This window comes from Nicotiana tabacum, chromosome 21, assembly GCF_000715075.1.
Source record: "Nicotiana tabacum cultivar K326 chromosome 21, ASM71507v2, whole genome shotgun sequence".
In the NCBI taxonomy this organism is placed as follows: domain Eukaryota; kingdom Viridiplantae; phylum Streptophyta; class Magnoliopsida; order Solanales; family Solanaceae; genus Nicotiana; species Nicotiana tabacum.
The window spans coordinates 73,686,727-73,709,000 of NC_134100.1; the positions used below are offsets into that span (position 1 = coordinate 73,686,727).

General features: G+C 39.5%; 1 protein-coding gene across 1 annotated transcript; it reads right to left on the reverse strand.

Moving 5' to 3' along the window:
* Positions 1–3,761: 3,761 nt before the first annotated feature.
* On the reverse strand, positions 3,762–4,436 carry LOC142175300 (uncharacterized). Its single transcript, XM_075241886.1, has 2 exons — positions 4,140–4,436; positions 3,762–4,034 (listed from the first exon to the last, which is right to left on the reverse strand). The coding sequence occupies exons 1-2, from the start codon at positions 4,434–4,436 to the stop codon at positions 3,762–3,764; spliced, it is 570 nt and encodes a 189-aa protein (XP_075097987.1).
* Positions 4,437–22,274: the final 17,838 nt, after the last annotated feature.

The following is a 22,274-nucleotide window of genomic DNA, read 5'->3' on the forward strand; positions in this document are numbered from 1 at the left end:
CTACTTGGTCCGGGTCCGTTATTTTGCCGTGCCCGATCCTAGATACATCGTTCACTCCTTTCGCGTTCCGATACGGGGGGTTCTTCGGCCTTGCTTGTAGTCGTGTCGAGCCCTGCTTCCCTCTTATTTCCTTTTTGGGGAATCGGAAAACACTTTGACCCAGATTTTACACGTACACAACCGGGTATCTCCATAAGGATGATCTTGTTTTTTTATTCTTATTTTTAAAAGTTTTGTAATTATAAATTTTTGTTTTTGTATTATAAAAACTATTTTATCCTTCCATTCTTCCCTTCTTCTCCAACTTTGCAGTAACTTCTTCTTCCTCCTCCTCTGCAAATTCCTCCTCCTTGACATCCCCTAATGTGCAATAAAATTCATATCTCCCTGTAGAGTATCCCATGCATTATCCATGGCCCTCGACTCATGTCAAAGTACTTATTTTATGCATTAACTAAGGAATTGTAATTAACACATTCACGTTCTCAAATTTCTCTATGAACTGCTTGGTTTAAAGCTTTCAGAAATGAGTATCTAGCAAAATTGGTTGACATACTTAAATAAATAATATTCATATAAGGTATTGAAAAGCTAGGAGGCTACCTAATATATATACTTTTTAGATAAAACATCACCATGACCGCAATTTGATTAAAACTATCACAATTCATATGACTGGTGTTACTTTTGAAAATCTGCTGTGCTATGTTTGTTTTAGCTTTTCTGCATTTTTTATATATGTAATTGCGTGATGTTTTGCCTTCGAGTCGTGATCCTTTTTTAATTAGTTACTTGTGCATGTTGCATAACTTTTGCCTATTAGGCAAGTGTTGATAATTAATCATCAGTATGTGTAGGTTCAATATTGTATGAAGTTTTGCTTTTGTGTCATGAGTATGTTAGGCAATTGCTTACTGGTGCATGTTGCCCAACTTTTACGGGTCAATTGTTTTTATGTCTCTTTACAAACTTGTTTTTAGTTTTATGACACTATCTATTGTTTTATATATGAGAGATTTACTTTTACACGTAAAAGATCTGTCTTTTACACATAAAAAATCTAAAAAGATCATTTTTTTTTAGTTTTAAAATTGTTAAGGACATTGTCTTAATTTCAACCATGTAAATGGCCACGAAGGCCCATTCCCTCCAACTTTTATCCATAGGCAAGAATTGATAGTTATTCATGAGTATGTCTTGCTTAATACTGCTTAAACTTTTCGCCTTTGAGTCATGAGTTTCTTTAACTACTTATTGGTTCGTGTTGCCCAACTTTTGCCTGTTGGGAAAGAATTGATAGTCAATCGTTAGTATGTCTAGGTTCAGTACTACTTAAAGTTTTGCCTTTGAGTCATGAGTTTCATTAACTACTTATTAGTGTATTTGTTGCGCAACTTACCTATTGGGCAAGAGTTGATAGTTAATCATTAGTATGTCTAGGTTCAGTACTGCCTGTTTGCCGTTGAATCATGAGTTTCTTTAACTGCTTACTGGTGCATGTTGCCCAACTTTTACTTATTGAGCAAAAGTTGATAGTTAATCATTAGTAGAATTTTACCTTTGAGTCATAAGTTTTTTTAACTGATGCAAAACGACAGTCGAATCTAAATCGACATTTGAATATATTTGGTGTTTATGGATTTCATCAGCAATAGGATTAACAGAGGTAGTCATAGAGGTGATAAAGAAGTTGATGAGCATCTGGTTTTTGCTCATAAGCAATTGGAAAACCCTAGAGAATATTTCAGTAAGCTTTCAAAAGTCATGTCGTCACTTCATCATCTAAACGTATAACGACAAGATCGGTCGTTTTGAGCATTTGCATTCAATTCGGTGGCTTGAGGTCATGAATAAAATTCATATGGTGCATTATAATTTGCGTATATCGTCGGTTTTGGTTTTTGAGTAGTTCGGTATTGATTTAGAAGAATGATTCTCAACTAGGAAGCTTTAGCTTGAAAGAGTTGACCAAGTTTGACTTTTATGTATTTGACCTCGGATCGGAGTTTGGATAGTTCTGTTAGGTTCGGATGGTGATTATGGACTCGGGTATATGCCAGGATTTGCAATTGGATGTTTATAGAATGTTTTAGCACTATTTGGCGAAAGTTGGCAATTTGAAGGTTTGGAAAGTTCATAGGTTTGATCGGGAGTTGACTTCAATATTATCGGGTTTGGATTATTGTTCCGATAGTTTGAATAGGTTTGTTTTCTCATCTAGAATTTGTGTGCAATATTTGAGGCGATTTCGAGTTGTTTAGACGTGTTCAACGTAAGTTTGGAATTTAAAAATTAAAAAAAGTTTATTAAGCTTGATTTGAGGTGCGATGTGTGATTTGAGGCTTCGAGTAGGTCCACATTATGTTTTGAGACTTGTTGATATGTTCGGACGGGGTCCCGAGGGGCTCGGATGAGATTCGGAGTATTTCAGACCATTTTCAAGTCTCGCCTCCCGCATCTTGTCCTCCACTGGAGCCACGCCCACCTTGCCTCGAATAACTTTGCTTCTAATTCTATCTAACCTGGTTTGCCTGCACATCCATTTCAACATCCTCATTTCAGCCACCTTCATCTTCTGTACATGGGAGTTCTTGACTGGCCAACACTCCGCCCCATATAGCATAGTTGGTCTGACCACCATTCTATAGAACTTACCTTTAAGTTTTGGCGGCACATTCTTATCACACAAAACACCAGAAGCAAGCCTTCATTTTATCCATCCCTCCCCAATACGGTATGTGACATTCTTTCCTGGGGATGACTTGTGAATTAAGCCTCACATCTTCGTCCACTTCCCGATTCGCGCCACTAAACATGCACTCCAAGTATTCTATTTTTGTCCTGCTCAACTTGAAACATTTAGACTCCAGGGTCTTCCGACAACCCGCAACCTCTCGTTGACACCACCATGCGTCTCATCAATCAATATAATATTATCTATAAATAACATGCACCACGGCACCTCCCCTTGAATATGTCGTGTCAGTGTATCGATCGCCAGGGCAAATAGAAACGGGCTGAGGGCTTACCCTTGGTGCAACCCCATCACAACTGGGAAGTGTTCCGAATCCCCCCTCCCCCACCCACCCACCCATTGTCCTCACCCGAGTCTTTCCTCTATCGTACATGTCCTTAATAGCCCTAATATAAGCAACAGGAACTCTTCTAGCCTCCAAACATCTCCACAACACCTCTACCAGCACTTTATCATAAGCCTTCTCTAAGTCGATGAACACCATATGTAAATCCTTTTTCCTCTCTCTGTACTGCTCTAGCAACCTCCTAACAAGGTGAATAGCTTCTGTAGTCGAACTACCCAGCATAAATATGAATTGGTTCTCTAAAATTGACACAATCTTCCTCACCCTCAGCTCAGCCACCCTCTCCCATACCTTCATAGTATGGATCAGTAGCTTGATACCCCGATAGTTGTTACAATTTTATATATCACACTTGTTCTTATACATCGGGATCATCGTACTCCTTATCTATTCCTCGGGCATCCTCTTTGTCCTAAAAGTGACATTAAATAACTTAGTGAGTCACTCCTAGCCCGCCCTACCCACGCACTTCCAGAACTCAATTGGTATTTTGTCTGGCCCGGTTTTTCTTTCCCTGCTTATCTTACGCATAGCCCCCTCTACCTCTTCAGCTCTTATACGCGTGCAATACCCAAACTCCCGATGACTCTTAGAGTATTCTAAGTCACCCAGCACAATATTCCTATCTCCCTCTGCATTCCAGAGTTTATGGAAGTAAGTCTAATATCTCCGTCGAATAAGGGTCTCATCCAACAACACTATACCATCCTCGTCCTTGATCCACTTCACTTGATCCAGGTCACGAGCCTTCCTTTCTCTCACCTTGGCAAGCCTGTATAATTTCTTATCTCCTCTTTTTCCTCCAAGTTCTTCACAAAAGCATTCAAACGTGGCAGTCTTAGCCGCGGTAACTGCCAACTTTTCTTTCCTCTTTGCCAACTTATATTCCTCCCTATTCGTCCTCTTCTCCTCCTCGTCCACGCTCTCTAAAAACTTCAAATATGCCGCTTTCTTGGCTTCCACTTTACCTTCGACCTCAGTACTCGACCACTAGTCCCCTTTGTGACCACCAGAGGGGCTCTTCGAGACCCCCAATACCTCTTTAGCAGCATCCCTAATGCAATTTGCAGTCGCGGTCCACATACTACTCGTCTCCCCATTGCTACTCCATGCTCCCATGCCCAGTAACTTATCCCTCAACTCCTGGGCTCTATCTTTATTCAATGCTTCCAACTTGATCCTATGTAGACCATACACGACCCTCTTACTTTGCTTCCTCATGATCTCCAAATCCATGACCAGGAGCCTATGCTGGGTCATGATGTTCTCACTTGAAATGACCTTACAGTCTGCACACAAACCTTTATCAGATTTTCTGAAAGAGTAGACAATCATTCTAGGTCTTGGCGGTCGAACTCTGAAAAGTGACCAAATGCTCCTCCTTATTCGAAAAACTTGAGTTAACTCTCACCAAATCAAACTCCTTGGCAAAATCCAACAGCAATGTGCCTCATATATTCCTAAATCCAAAACCAAAGCCTCCATGTACGTCATCGTAACCCCCAAACATCGCCCCAATATGGTCATTGAAATCTCCTCCTATAAAAATTTTCTCGGTGGGCGGGATACCGCGCACAACCTCTTCCAAATCCTCCTAGAAGTGCTTTTTGAGCTCATCATCCAAGACCGCTTGGGGTGCACACATACTAATCATGTTTAAAGTAAAAACCCGAACAACTAGCTTAATGCTCATCAACATATCGCTCACACACCTAACCTCCACTACTAGCTCCCGGAGGTCCCTGTCAACCAAAATACCTACCCCGTTCCTACCCCCCTTGTGTCCAGAGTACCATAGCTTAAGCCAATCTGCATCCCGTGCCTTATCTCCCTCCCATCTAGTCTCTTGGACACAAGCTATGTTAATCTTCATTTTATGGAGAATCCACGCTAACTCTATAGACTTTCCCGTCAATATCCCTATGTTCCAGGACCCAACTCTCAGCCTGGAAGCACCCTTACCACCCTTACCCCTACCCTCCCACCCCCTTGAGCCCCTCCTCGAGGACATGACCTTACTCTACCATCATACAGTACAACCACTATAAACAAGACGCACTAAGCAGGAACTACCACAGAAGCAGAGCCCAACTAAGATACCGAGAATTCAGTCCGAAACATAAAGGCACAGAAGCGGGGAAAAACTAATGTACTAGTAAGTATAATAACAGCAAGATGGTGGAACTAAATATCCTAAACGATGCTAATAGGCCCAAAAGAAAAAACAAGAAATCAAAAGAAATAAACCACAATTTAGAGCACAAGAACTAATAGAGAGAACACTATGAATAGAAAAACAAATGTTCACAGAGTATTAGCAAAAAACGGAATGTAACCAACCAAGAACGTGTTTTAATTTGTTTGTTCTAGTTTGACTTGACACAAAGTTTAATAAAGAGAGTAAGTCTTTTGAAATTTTAAATATGCCATAATATTTGTGTGATAATAAAGCTTTGAAACTTATGTCTTAAACAAGTTAGAGCATTTGTGTAGCTAAAATAGTGTCAATCTTTTCGATACAGATGGAGCAAACAACTTAGAAAATATGATAACCTAGAAAAATTTGAAAGTCTGATATATAGTCGAATACTATGCAGTAATAGCGTGAGTACTGCACTATCAATTTATTATTAATTTAAATCCAATTGGAAAATAGTGTACATAAACTATATATGATAAAACAATTCTTGCTTATTAAGATGTAATTCTGGCTGGCTAATCAGGGTTAGAGCACGAATAAACATTGATGTCTGCACATTTATTTTTGGACCATTCAAAAATATTAACAAAATGATATAGAAGGCAAATTAAAGCATACTAACCATAATATGTATTGGCCTTAAAAAACATAATGTGTATTACGATACCAACTTTAATATGGCAATTTAAAGTTTAGGTCGTGGGAAAGATCTTTTTTGAGTCACTAAAGGTAATAATTTAGTATTAATCATTTAGAAGTCTAGTTCGATGGAGTTCTTATCTTAAAATTATTGACCTTACTGCCTATTGGAATTAGATTGTTTTCAAAACTTGATGAAGTCCGGTGCAAAACCTTTTAATGAAGTTTAATGTAGACAAGAATACGACAGAAATGAAAATGGTGAAAATAATCCGAGGAAATGAATTAAGTTCTGCACCATTAACCTTTAAAAATACTCAAATTGGTCAAATACACCAAAAAAGGAAAATGAAATGAAGAAGGAAAGATGATCAATCTTCAGAACACTCAAGTAATTTAAGTTATGTCTTTGTTACCATGAAAATAATCCGAGGATATGAATTAAGTTCTGTATTTTATGAAGATGTTCGGAGATTACCTGCTATGAGTACGTATCACCTGAATAGTTGATGTTAATGGCGTTCATTTTCTAGAAATATATTGCTTATGAGGCCATTGTTAGCATTATTTTCATGTTATGTTACGTTGATTGGATTATATATGTATTGTTAGGATGGTTTCTGGGAATCTCTGGCAGGTGAATAGGCCCAGTTACAAAGGAAATTCTAACGAAATTTTTGGAAATTTTGGGAGTTAGTAAAATTCGGGAAAATTGAAATGTGCGGAAGAAGAGATAATTTATGTTATGTGTTTGGGGACAAACTCTACTTCTCATTCGAGGACTATTAACATGATGGACACCTATTAGATATGATAATAAGTGTACAAGGCATATTATAAGTGATATGGGCTCCAAGAAAAGTCCTAAGTCTAAGCCAAGTTAAAAAAATCATAATAGACTAAAGTTCCAAATGAGTACGCATAAGACTAAACTTTGGATGCACATAACTACATATATAGAGAGAGAGAGTTATGTGATGTACAGCCTATCAAATGGAAGCTTTTCGAGTCTAATTTCTAACACTTCAAACCGTTCGTCATTTGGATATGTATACAGAAAGTTATGGCCATTTTACTAGACTTGTGTCATATGCGCGCCCAGATGCGCCGCCGCGCATATTTGATACTTTCTGCCTCAGGTGCGCGGCCGCGTACGTAGGAGCTCATTTAATACCCTCAAGGCTGGGTAGGGAGCGGGGTTAAGTCATTTTTGAGATAAAAACTGATATTTTAGAGAGAAGTGAGAGTGTTCTAGAGAGAGGAAGAAGCTCAAGTATTTTGTTCATCAAATCTTGTTCAAACCTTGAAATCCAACAATAAATCTCTCAAGTTCTTCATCTAAGAGGTAAGGTTTCATACCCTAGTTTTTCAATTTCGGATTTGGAGAGAAGATGGTTGATTAGGAGTATGATTCTTAGGTGTAAGAGTATTATTTATATATGCTTATACAAATAAGTTTTGTGGGAAGATTTTTGAGTTCAAATGGGTAAAGATTGGGTTGAAAATGGTAGAAATCTTCAAAGATTTTAATTTAAGATTTGAAGGTCCATTTGACATCGGAATTGGATAATTTTTGTATGGTTGATTTCGTAGCGGAACGGGTGTTCGGATTTCGCGAGTTTTTCTGGGATTTGAGACGTGGGTCCCACTGTCGAATACTTAAATGAATTTTGGATTATATCCGGAAAATTATTCAATTCATATGGAATTAATTCCTATGATTCGTATTGAGTATATCGAATTGTTTGTGAATAGATTGGACGCTTTTGGAGACAAATTCAAAAGGAAAAGTTGTGGCCGAATAATTTATTGGAATTTGCAAAGCGAGGTAAGTGTCGTGGTTAACCTTGACTTGAGGGAATAGAACCCTTAAATTTTTTATTATGTGAAATGCATGTGAACGACGTATAGGCGAGGTGACGAGTATTTATACGTCATCAAATTAATTGTTTGCCAACTTGAAAAATCATAAATTATTTTAATTCATGAATTAATTGTTATAATAATTATTTTTCTCCTATTCTTTGTCAAATATTAATTCTTGAATTCCTGCATTAATTGTTACATGTTATTTGAATTAATTGTCTTAATTGTTATTTGTCATTGTTTGTTTCATAATTTGCTATCAATAATTTGCTATTTGTCATTGTTTGTTTCATAATTAAATCATAATTATTTTATGCTTGTTGTCTTATAATTTTATATTAATTATTGTATTTATTGGAGAAATTTCTCCTATAAGAATTGGTAAATGAATATATTGGAGGAGCGGGTTGCACGCCGCAACAAAATTGAATTGGTAAATGTATATATTAGAGGAGCGGGTTGCACGCCGCAACAGAATTGATTGAAATAAATATATTGGAGGATCGGGTTGCACGCTGCAACAGACTTATTAAAAAGTCAATATTAGGGGATCGGATTGCACGCCGCAACAGACTTATTAAAAAGTCAATATTGGGGGATCGGATTGCACGCCGCAACAGAATTATTAAAAAGTCAATATTGGGGGATCTGATTGCACGCCGCAACAGACTTATTTAAAAGTCAATATTGGGGGATCACATTGCACGTCGTAATAAACTTATTTAAAAGTCAATATTGGGGAATCAGATTACACGCCGCAATAGACTTATTTAAAAGTCAATATATACTTGATTAAAATAATTATATGAGAGGATTGAAAATGAATATATTGTGGAAGTGGTTTGCACGCTATAACGGAAATTGATGAAAATGATAATTGGTTATGACTGCTGAGTTGGCTTCAATTATTATAAATGAGTTACCTGATTTATTTCTATTATTTGTTGTTGTTACTAATATTGCGTACAGGTTAATGTAAGTGACCCTCCTTAGCCTCGTCACTACTTCGTCGAGGTTAGGCTCAGCACTTACTAGTATATGGGGTCGGTTGTACTGATACTACACTCTGCACTTCTTGTGCAGATTTTGGAGTTGGTCCCAGTGGCGTACCATAGACTTGCTCGGATTTCAGTTACTCAGAGGAGACTTGAGGTATAACTGCACGGCGTCCACAGTTCTGAAGTCCCCGTCTACTTTACTTTAGCTGTGTGTTTATTTTCAGACAGCTTTATTTTATTCTTATTTGTATTATTCTAGTAGTTCGTGTACTTGTGATACCAATTATGGGATGGTATTTAGACACCGTTATTTTTATGGATTATTCACTATATTTCAGACTTTACTTCCGCATTTGTTCTTTGTTATTAATAAATTTAAAAATTGTTTTAAAAATAGATAATATTATTCTAACGTTGGCTTGCCTAGCAAGTGAAATGTTAGGCGTCATCACGATCCGAAGGTGGGAATTTTGGGTCGTGACAGTTGGTATCAGAGACTTAGGTTACATAGGTCTCACGAGTCACGAGCAAGCTTAGTAGAGTCTGAAGGATCAGTACGGAGACGTCTGTACTTATCTCTTAGAGGCTATGAAGTTTAGGAAAAATATCACTTCTTTCTTATTCTGTCATGCGAATTTATTCTATTATCGATGATTGAACCATTCTACTCTTATTCTCTAGTAGATGGTGAGAACACGTAATACCTCTACCGATGGACAGGGACCAGAAACCATGGTGGAAACTATGGCCAGGGGTAGAGGTCAAGGCCGAAGTCGTGCTAGAGGCTGAGGCTGAGGCCGAGGTAGAGCTCAGTCCAGAGCTCGAGCAGCTGCACCTGTTGTAGGACCTCAGGTGGACCTTCAAGAGGAGGTTCTAGTTTAGGATGTACTAGTTGGACTAGTTCAGGTCCTGGAAGGATTCATAGCTACTCCAGTGCTTCAGGACGCTCTAGTCCATTTGGTGAGTCTTATGGAGGGAGTGGCCCAGAATGGTACATTTCCAATGGCACTAGCCGTTTCACAGATGCACAAACTCCCACTACTCCCGCTCCGGAGTAGATAGCTCCCCAGAATCAGGCTCCAGCAGCCCCGCTAGTCGGGGTAGTTCAGCCAGTTGTTGTGGCATAGACCGGTGATAGGCCCGCCATGTATTTTGAGGCTTTATTGAGACTGGATAAGTTTACTAAGATCTTTCCAGTTCACTTCATTGGTACACATTCTGAGGACCCACAGGATTATCTTGAACGCTGCCACGAGCTGCTGCGTAACATGGGTATAGTTGAGACCAATGGGGTTGATTTTGCTGTATTTTAGATGACGGGTTCCGTCAAGAGGTGGTGGAGAGATTATACATTGGCTAGACCAGTTGGATCATCTGCACTTACTTGGGAGCAGTTCTCTCAGCTATTTCTGGAGAAGTTCCTTCATATCACATTGAGAGAGGAATACCGCAAGCAATTTGTGCATCTACAGCAGGACAGTATGACTATTACTCAGTATGAGTCCCGTTTTGTGGATTTGGCTCGTAATTCTCTCATTTTACTACCTACTGAGGGAGAGAGAGTGAGGAGGTTTATTAAGGTACTCACTCACCCTATCAGGCTTCAGATGGCCAAGGAAACCGGAAGTGAGATTTCCTTTCAAGCGGCTGCTAATTTCGCGAGGAGGATAGAGATGGTTATTGCACAAGAGAGATGGCAGAGTTCTGATAAGAGGCCTCATCAGTTCGGTGGTTTTAGTGGTGCCTCGTCTGGAGGCAGGGGTAATTTTGGTAGGGGTCATCCTCCCAGACCGTTTCATTCAGCACTTCATGCCTCTCACGGTGCTTCAGGTAGTCACAGTCCTATTATGCCTTACTATGGGCAGTCATCATTCAGTGCACATTCAACTCCTATTAGTGCACCACCATTCCAGAGTTACTACAGCGGTTATCAGGCCCATTTGGGGTCATCTTCAGCAGCCACGGCATCAGGATGGGTGTTATGAGTGTGGTAACATTAATCACATCAGGGGGTATTTCCCTAGGTTAGCGAGTAACAGATCTCGACAGGATTCTCGTGCCATCATACAGATACCGGTTGCTACACCGCATGCTCAACCAGCTAGAGGTAGGGGTCAGGTAGCTAGAGGTGGAGGTCAGGCCATTAGAGGTGGAGGTCAGGCCATTAGAGGTAGAGGTCAGACCATTAGAGGTGGAGGTCATCCAGTTAGAGGTCGTCCCAGAGACGTAGTTCAGAGTGGTGGGGACCAGCCCCGATTTTATGCTTTTCCAGTTAGGACTGAGGCCGAGTCATCTGATGCTATGATCATATGTATTATTCCAGTTTGCCATAGAGATGCTATAGTTCTATTTGATCCAGGATCTACTTATTCCTATGTGTCCTCCTATTTTGCTTCATATTTGGTTGTGCCTTATGATTCTCTGAGTGCTTCTGTGTGTGTATCTACACCGGTGGGAGACTCCGTTATAGTAGGTCATGTCTATCGTTCATGTGTGGTTACTATTGGTAGTCTTGAGACTAGTGTGGATCTTCTACTTCTTGATATGGTAGATTGTGATGTCATATTGGTTATGGATTGGCGGTCTACTTATCATGCTATATTGGATTGTCATGCCAAGACAGTGACCCTAGCCATGTTGGGGTTACATCGGTTATAGTGTAAAGGAACTCCAAGTCATTCTGCCTGTAGGGTTATTTCTTATATGAAAGCTCGGCGTATGGTAGAGAAAGGGTGTCTAGCCTATTTGGCTTATATTCGTGATCCCAGTGCGGATGTTCCTTCTATGGACTCAGTATCAGTTGTTCGTGAATTTCCAGAAGTATTTCCTGCATATTTTTCGGGTGGGCCACCCGACAGGGATATTGACTTCTGTATTGATTTGGATCCGGGCACTCAGCCAATTTCTATTCCACCCTAACGTATGTCCCTGCTGGAGTTGAAAGAATTGAATAAGGAGTTACAAGACCTGCTTGATTAGGGATTCATTAGACCCAGTGTCTCGCCCTGGGGTGCACCAGTACTATTTGTAAAGAAGAAAGATGGCTCCATGCGGATGTGTATAGATTATCGTCAATTGAACAAAGCTACTATTAATAACAAATATTCGCTGCCAAGAATTGATGACCTATTTGATCTGCTTCAGGATGCCAAGGTATTTTCGAAAATTGATTTAAGATTTGGTTACCATCAGTTGAAGATTAGGGCATCTGATGTCCCTAAAATAGCTTTGCGGACTCGGCATGGGCATTACGAATTCCTAGTAATGTCATTTGGGTTGACAAATGCCCCAGCAGCATTTATGGATTTGATGAATCGGGTGTTCAAGCCCTATTTGTATTCTTTTGTGGTTGTATTCATTAATGATATCTTGATTTACTCCAGTAGTCGAGAGGAGCATGAGCAACATCTTCGGAGTGTGCTTCATATTTTGAAGAATAATTAGTTATATGCCAAATTTTCAAAATGTGAGTTTTGGTTCGACTCGGTTGCTTTTTTGGGGCATGTTGTATCGGCAGAAGGCATAAAGGTGGATCCTAAGAAGATTGAGGCTGTTCAGAATTGGCCTAGACCTACTTCAATTATAGAGATTCGGAGTTTCCTCGGTTTAGCAGGTTATTATCGTCGGTTCGTGGAAGGGTTTTCATCTATAGCAAGCCCATTGACCAGGCTGACCCAAAAGGGTGTCCCATTCAGATGGTCAGACGAGTGTGAGTTGATCTTTCAGAAGCTCAAGACTGCTTTGACTACAGCGCTAGTGTTGGTGTTACCCATAGGTTCAGGATCATATACGATATATTGTGACGCATCTCACATTGGTCTTGGTGCAGTATTAATGCAAGATGGCAGGGTGATTGCATATGCATCGTGGCAGTTGAAAGTTCACGAGAAGAATTATCATGTTCATGACTTAGAATTGGCAGCCATTGTTCATGCACTAAAGATTTGGAGGCATTTTCTCTACGGTGTCTCGTGTGAGGTATTTACTGATCATCGTAGCCTTCAGTATTTGTTCAAACAAAAAGATCTTAATTTGAGGAAGAGAAGATGATTGGAGTTGTTGAAAGACTATGATATCACCATTTAGTATCACCCCGGAAAGGCCAATGTGGTGGCCGATGCTTTGAGTAAAAAGGCTGTGAGTATGGGCAGTCTTGCATATATCTCGGTTGGTGAGAGGCCAGTAGCTGTAGATGTTCAGACTTCAGCTAATCAGTTCGTGAGGTTAGATGCTTTAGAACCCAGTCGGGTTCTAGCTTGCACAGTTGCTCGGTCTTCTTTATATGAGCACATAAGAGAGAGGCAGTATGATGATCCTCATTTACTTGTCCTTAAGGACACGGTGCGGCACGGTGATGCCAAACAGGTTGTTGTGGGGGAAGATGGAGTTATGCGAATGCAGGGTCGTATTTGTGTGCCTAATGTTGACGGGCTTCGTGAATTAATTCTTGAAGAGGCACACAGTTCCAGGTATTCTATTCATCCAGGTACCGCAAAAATGTATCAAGATTTGCGGCAACATTATTGGTGGAGGAGAATTAAGAAGGATATAGTTGCATATGTAACTCGGTGTTTGAATTGTTAGCAAGTTAAGTACGAGCATCAGATACCTAGTGGTTTGCTTCAGAAGTTAGAAATTCCTGAGTGGAAATGGGAGCGTATCACTATGGATTTTGTTGTTAGACTCCCACAGACTCAGAGAAAATTTGACGCAGTTTGGGTCATTGTGGACAGGTTGACCAAGTCAGCACATTTCATTCCAGTGGCAGTTACCTATTCTTTAGAAAGGTTAGCTGAAATTTACATTCGTGAGATTGTCCGCCTTCACGGTGTGCCCGTGTCTATTATTTCAGATCGAGGTACGCAGTTTACCTCACACTTCTGGAGGGCTGTACAGCGTGAGTTAGGAACACGGGTTGAGTTGAGTACAACATTTCATCCACAGACAGACGAACAGTCAGAGCGCACCATTCAGATTCTGGAAGATATGCTTCGCTCTTGTGTTATAGAATTTGGAGGTTCTTGGGATCAGTTCTTGCCACTTGCGGAATTTTGCTTATAATAATAGCTACGAGTCGAGCACTCATATGGCTCCATATGAGGCATTATACGGAAGGCGATGCCGTTTGCCAGTTGGCTGGTTTGAACCGGGAGAGGCTCGGTTATTGGGTACCAATTTGGTATAGGATGCCTTGGATAAGGTCAAGGTTATTCAAGATCGACTTCGCACAACTCAGTCTAGGCAAAAGAGTAATGCCGACCGTAAAGTTCGTGATATTGCATTCATGGTTGGAGAAAGAATATTTCTCCCTTTCTCCGGGTTTAACCTATGAAAGGTGTAATGAGGTTCGGAAAGAAGGGCAAGTTGAGCCCTAGGTAGCTTGGATCCTTTGAATTCTTGAAAAGGTAGGTGAAGTAGCCTACATGCTTGCATTACCAACTAGTTTATTAGCGGTTCATCCGATGTTCCATGTGTCTATGCCCCGAAAATATCATGGTGATCCGTCCTATGTGTTAGATTTCAGCTCAGTCCAGTTGGACACGGATTTGACTTATGAGGAGGAGCCGGTACCTATTCTAGCCCGGCAGGTCCGGCAGTTGAGGTCTAAGAGTTATCTTTTAGTTCGAGTGTAATGGAGAGGTCAGCCGGTAGAGGCATCTACTTAGGAGTCCGAGTCGGACATGCAGAGTAAATATCCACACTTATTCACCAGCTCAAGTACGTTTTCTAACTTCGTTCGAGGACGAACGTTTGTTTTAGAGGTGGAGAATGTGATGACCCAAAAATGTCATCTTTAATTTAAACATTCATTTTTGTATTTTATGAAGATTTTGGGAGCTTACCTGCTATGAATTACGTATCATCTGAATAGTTGATGTTAATGGCGTTCATTTTCTAGAAATATATTGCTTATGAGGCCACTATTAGTATTGTTTTCATGTTATGTCACATTGATTGGATTATGTATGTGTTGTTAGGATGGTTTCTGGGATTCTCTAGCAGGTAGATAGGTCCAGTTACAAAGGAAACTCTCGCGAAATATTTGGAAATTTTGGGAGTTAGTAAAATTCGAGAAAATTGAAATGTGCGAATGAAGAGATAACTTATGTTATGTGTTTGGGGACAGACTCTAATTCTCATTCAAGGACTATTAACATGATGGAAACCTATTGGATATGATAATAAGTGTACGAGGCATATTTTAAGTGATATGGGCTTTAAGGAAAGTCCTAAGTCTAAGCCAAGTTGAAAAATTTCATAATAGATTAAAGTTCCAAATGAGTACGCAGAAGACCAAATTTTGATGCAAATAACTACATATATATAAATAGTAATGTGATATACAGCCTATCAAATGAAAGATCTCCGAGTCTGGTTTCTAACGCTTTAAACCGTTTGTCATTTGGATATGTATACAGAAAGTTATGGCCATTTTACTAGACCTGTGTCATATGTGCGCCAGATGCGCGGCCGCGCATATTTGAGACTTTCTGCCTCAGGTGCGTGGCCGGATGCACGGTCACTTGCCCAGGTGCGCGGTCGCGCACGTAGGAGCTCATTTAATACCCCCAAGATCGGGTAGGGAGAGGAGTTAAGTCATTTTTAAGATAAAAATTGATATTTTAGAGAGAAGTGAGAGTGTTCTAGAGAGAGAAAGAAGCTCAAGTGTTTTGTTCATCAAATCTTGCTCAAACATTGAAATCTAACAATAAATCTCTCAAGTTTTTCATCTAAGAGGTAAGGTTTCATACTCTAGTTTTTAAATTTCGGATTTGGGGAGAAGATGGTTGATTAGGAGTATGATTTTTGGGTGTAAGAATATTATTTATATATGCTTATACCAATAAGGTTTGTGGGAAGAGTTTTGAGTTCAAATGGGTGAAGATTGGGTGAAAATGGTAGAAATCTTCAAAGACTTTAATTTAAGATTTGAAGGTCCATTTGACATCGGAATTGGATAATTTTTATATGGTTGAACTCGTAGAGGAACGGGTGTTCGGATTTTGCAAGTTTTTGTGGGATTTGATATATGGGTCCCACTGTCGAATATTTAAATGAATTTTAGATTTTATCCAAAAAATTATTAAATTCATATGAAATTAATTCATATGATTCGTATTGAGTATATTGAATTGTTTGTGAATAGATTTGACGCTTTTGGAGACAAATTCAAAAGGAAAGGTTGTGGTCGAATAATTTATTGAAATTTGCAAAGCGAGGTAAGTATCATGTAACACCTTAAATTATTTGTTATGTGAAATGCATGTGAAAGACGTATAGGCGAGGCGACGCGTGCCTATACGTCGTCAAATTAATTGTTTGCCTACTTGAAAAATCATAAATTATTGTAAATCATGAATTAATTGTTATAATAATTGTTTCTCTCCTATTCTTTGTCAAATATTAATTCTTGAATTTCTGCATTAATTGTTACATGCTATTTGAATTATGTGTCTTAACGTTATTTGACAGTTAGCATATTAAATATTAAACTGCCTATTTTCTCCCTGATTTCCATAATAACTTGCTATTTGTCATTGTTTGTTTCATAATTAAATCATAATTACTTTATGCTTGTTGTCTTATAATTTTATATTAATTGTTGCATTTATTGGGAAAATTTCTTCTATAAGAATTGGTAAATGAATATATTGGAGGAGCGGGTTGCACGCCGCAATAGAATTGAATTGGTAAATGTATATATTGGAGGAGCGGGTTGCACGCCGCAATAAAATTAATTGAAATAAATATATTAGAGGATCGGGTTGCACGCCGCAACAGACTTATTAAAAAGTCAAAATTGGGGGATAGAATTGCACGCCGCAACAGACTTTTTAAAAAGTTAATATTGGGGGATCAGATTTCACGCCGTAATAGACTTATTAAAAAGTCAATATTGGGGGATCTGATTGCACGCCGCAACAGATTTATTTAAAAGTCAATATTAGGGGATCAGATTGCACGCCGCAATAGACTTATTTAAAAGTCAATATTGGGGGATCGGATTGCACGCCGTAATAAACTTATTTAAAAGTCAATATATACTTGATTAAAGTAATTATATGAGAGGACTGAAAATGAATATATTGTGGAAGCGGTTTGCACGCTATAACGGAAATTGATGAAAATGATAATTGGTTATGACTGCTGAGTTGACTTCAATTATTATAAATGAGTTACCTGATTTATTTTTATTATTTTTTTGTTGTTACTAATATTGCGTACAGGTTAATATAAGTGACCTGCCTTAGTCTCGTCACTACTTCGTCGAGGTTAGACTCAACACTTACCAGTACATGGGGTCGGTTGTACTGATACTATACTCTATACTTCTTGTGCAGATTTCGGAGTTGGTCCCACCGGCGTACCATAGACTTGCTTGAATTTCAGCTACTCAGAGGAGACTTGAGGTATAACTGCACGGCGTCTGCAGTTCTGAAGTCCCCGTCTACTTTACTTTAGCAGTGTGTTTATTTTCAGACAACTTTATTTTATTCAGGCCCTTATTTGTATTATTTTAGAAGCTCGTGCACTTGTGACACCAATTCTGGGATGGTATTTAGACACCGTTATTTTTATGGATTATTCACTACATTTAAGACTTTACTTCCGCATTTGTTCTTTGTTATTAATAAATTTAAAAATTATTTTTAAAATGAATAATATTATTCTAACGTTGGCTTGCCTAACAAGTGAAATGTTAGGCGTTATCACGGTCCGAAGGTGGGAATTTCGGATCGTGACAACACTTCTGGTCAATGATTCCAAATTAAAAAAATTCATAATCAAAGGCAATAATGTGTTGACCAGCACATGTCAAATATACCAAAGAATAAATTACTCAATGAAATCTGCAGAAAAGTATATACATTAAAGATTAATGATAAAATGAGAATATTCTTTTTGCTTAAGTAAGGGAAGATCTGATAAAAGGAAAGAAAGAAAGAAAGAAAGAAGAAGAAGAAGAAGTAGTAGTAGTAGTAGTTTGAAGGAAAGAGAAATAGGATGAGAATGGAAGTTTTGGCAGTCTTTTTTGAAACAAAGTTAATATTGGTTGGTCCCTAATACAATATGAAATTGCTTAATTTTGTTCAGTTAGACCTTTATGCATTCATATTTATGATATTAGCAAATAATTTCTTATCATTGCGACTAACAAAACTCTAACCTAAAATGGATAGATTGTATGTGTTCAAATTTTTCAAAAACAAATGATTAATTTTTTTTCCTTGATTTTGGTTATGTATAACTTATTAGATTCGCATATGTAATCGCATTGAATTCCTAATAAATTGGGTATAAGATTTAAAAAAATATTCTTTATCTAAAGTTTTGCCTAAATTTTCATATTCTCTAAGACTTTTTTTGTGATAGTTGTATACGGTTAAAATCGGGCCCACCCGATTTTACTACTTGACCGAGATCGGGAGGTTGCATCAAAGGATGGCCTAGTAACGGAACAGACTAAATCACGAGGATAAGGTACCTAGTTCAGAATCGAGGTACCTGTCGAGATCGAGGCTAGTAGCGATCGAAGCCAAATGATACAGACATCTAGCAAGATCGAAGATAGCACAATAACAAAAAAGCGAGATATCCGTGACTGGTCAAAGATCATGGCGTAAATTTTGGAACGGATCAAATCAGAAATGATTAATTAGCTAATCATGTTATTTCCTTCTATAACTAGAACTATACCATAAGTGGAATTCCTCTACTATTTAAAGGGGGTTTCTAATCATTTGTAGGACACATTGTTTACAGATATCAAAAGCAATATAATTCTCTGTCTCGTTTATACTATTGTTCATTAGCTTGTTATATTTTGATTGTTCTTACATCAACCAGTTCGAGGGTATCTAAATTCGAGGGCTGAGTTCCATTCTAACACTAGTTTGCTTTACTATATAGTTCATTTCTATTAGTAATCTTCATATTTATCAATTGGTATTAAGTGAAATCACATGTCCTTAGAACCACATTATAAGTTTAATTGTTATCCAATTTTAAGGGTAAACAGTTTGGCACCAACCGTGGGGCCAAGGATAATAGTGATTACTTAATACTGATTCCGATAACACACACTGCTTTACACTTATTTTCGTAAGAATCTTTGTTTTCAGGATAAACATGTCAAACTCATAAGCAGCGCTTACACATGATGACAACGGCCTTGGATTTCACGGGAAAAATGACAATATAACCACTCCAGGGATCGAGGCTTCTCAGGCTGACCTCGAGGGAGAACCAATTGCAAATCTCGTCGATATCAGTTCACATGTCGCCCTAAATGCAAATTTCGGCATTGATCCTGAAGGTAGCGTATGCAGGGAAGTTCGATCAGGTGGTCTAGGTATGCAGGATGGATAAGATGGTGCAGTTAGCCTCCAATTGATATTCGAAATATTACAGGCTCAACAAGCCACTATAGCACAACTATAAAATCAGCACTGAACACCGAGTAGGATCGAACCAGAAGTCGTCCACAGGACCGAGCCTGTGCCGGAAAGGTAACGCCAATGAATCAGGGACTGACTCCTCCATTATGAAAATTCTCGAGGAGCTCACTTAACAGATTGAATAGGGGGAAAAGAAAATCGAGGCAAATGAAAAGAAAGTAGAGACATACAACTCCCGATTTGACCAAATACCGGGGGCACCGCCGATTCTAAAGGGTATGGATTCAAAGAAATTCGGATAGAAGCCTTTCCCTCCAAGTGCGGCTCCGAAAAGAAATTTCGAATGTCAGAAATTCCTAAGTACAATAGGACCACCGACCCTAATGAGCATATAACTTCTTATACATGTGCAATAAAAGGGAATGACTTGGAAGATGATGAGATTGAATCTGTTCTACTGAAAAAAATTGGAGAAACCTTGTCGAAAGGAGCAATGATACGGTACCATAATTTGCCGCCTAATTCCATCGATTCCTTCGCCATGCTTACAGACTCCTTCGTAAAGGAACATGCAGGAGCAATAAAGGTTGTGGCTAGGAAGTCGGACCTCTTCAAGGTGAAACAAAAAAGACAACGAAATGTTCAGAAAATTTGTATCTCGGTTCCAGATGGAACGCATGAAACTACCACCGGTCACATACGATTGGGCTGTTCAAGCCTTTACTCAAGGTTTGAACGAACGAAGTTTGGTGGCATCACGACAGCTAAAGCAGAATTTAGTTGAATATCCAGGTGTAATCTGGGCCGATGTATATAATCGGTACCAGTCAAAAATCAGGGTCGAGGATGATCAATTGGAGACCCCTTCCGGTTTCGTTTATCCAAACAGGCCCGTCGGCAGAACTCAAAGGGATACCGACAGAGAACCCCGGTCGAACAGAGATCGGTATCCACCATACAACGCAGATCGTAGAAATAGTGGCCCAGGATGCAATCCCACCCGAAATGATCGAAGGAACGATCGAGGACAGAGCTCTCGAAGGCTCATGAGCAAAAGTGGCTTCGATAAACATGCCGATCCCACAGAAGTACCACGATTATCAGAATACAACTCCAGCATCCACGCATCAGGTATTGTATCCGCCATTGGGAGAATCAAAGATACTAGATGGCCCAGACCCCTACAAATCGTTCCATGCAAAAGAAACCCCAATTAAATATGCAATACCATGGTACACATGGTCATAGAACTGAAGACTGCAGACAACTAAGGGAGGAGGTGGCCCGTCTATTCAAAGAGGGTCACCTTCGAGAATTCTTGAGCGACCGAGCTAAAAGCCATTTCAGAGACAGGGATGCAAACAGGAAAAACGAGCAAGAAGAACCACAGCACGTGATTCACATGATCATTGGTGGGGTTGATATTCCACATAGGCTCGTGTTCAAACTCACTAAAGTATCAATCACAAGGGAAAAACGAACTCGAGACTATGTGCCAAAAGGCACATTATCATTCAATGATGAGGAAGAAAAAGGGATCTCACAACCCCACAATGATGCTCTGGTAATCTCTATCCTTTTGAATAAAATTCAGGTTAAACGTGTTTTAATCGATACAGGAAGCTCGGCCAATATTATTCGATCGAGGGTCATAGAGCAGCTCGGCCTACAAGATCAGATCGTACCCACAGCTCGGATTCTCAATGGCTTCAACATGGCGAGTGTGACAACTAAAGGTGAAATCATCCTACCAGCAAATGTAGCCGGAACTATTCAAGAAACAAAGTTCCATATGATCGAGGGTGATATGAGATACAACGCACTGCTCGGAAGACCCTGGATTCATAACATGAGGGCGGTCCCCTCAACCCTTCACCAAATGCTGAAGTTCCCAACACCGGATGGAGTAAAACGGTGTATGGGGAATAGCATGCTGCAAAAGAGATGTTCGCGATCGACGAAGTAATACCGGTATCGGCACTTTCTTCAACAAAGGGATCGGAGTCCAAAGGAAAATAGGAAGCTAAATAGCAACCACAACCACCAGCCTCGACTCAATAGGAGAAGCAGGGAACGGACAAGGACGATGACTACTGGACCCCTCGATCCTTCATGATCCCCGAGGATTCCGACGCCACCAAATCGACAGTCGAAGAGCTGGAGCGAGTCATACTGATCGAGCATCTACCCGATCGAAAGGTATACCTGGGTACAGGGTTAACCCCCGAGCTCAGGGAAAAATTCATTAAATTTCTTATCAATAATATGGATTGTTTTGCTTGGTCCCACCTAGATATGACAGGGGTCCCACCGGAGATCACTACACATCGATTGAGCTTGAACCCAAAGTTCCGCCCGGTAAAACAAAAGAGAAGGCCCCAGTCCGAGGTAAAACATGCATTCATCAAAGACGAGGTAGCCAAACTTCTCAAAATAGGATCCATTCGGGAACTAAAATATCCCGAATGGTTAGTCCCTAAAAAGGAAAATAAACTTAGAATGTGTATAGACTATAGAGATTTAAACAAAGCATGTCCTAAAGACTCTTTTCCTCTGCCGAATATCGATTGCATGATCGATGTCACGCCCGACCATGAGATCCTTAGTTTTCTCGATGCCTACTCTAGGTACAATCAAATACAAATGAACCGGGAGGATTAGGAAAAGACTTCGTTCATCACTAAGTACGACACTTATTGTTATAATGTAATGCCATTTGGACTAAAAAATGTTGGTTCCACTTATCAACGCTTAGTAAATCGAATGTTCGAAGAACAAATAGGTAAATCAATGGAGGTTTATATTGACGATATGCTAGTTAAGTCCCTGCGAGCAGAGGACCATTTGACACATTTGCAGGAGAACTTCGATATACTAAGGAAATACTACATGAAACTCAACCCGGAGAAATGTGCATTCGGGGTCGGCTGGAGCAAGTTCCTCGGCTTTATGGTTTCAAATAGGGGGATCAAAATCAAACCTATAATATCAAGATAATCGAAGACATCACAGTCGTGGACAATGTTAAGGCCGCACAAAGATTAACATGGCACATAGCCTCCCTAGGTCG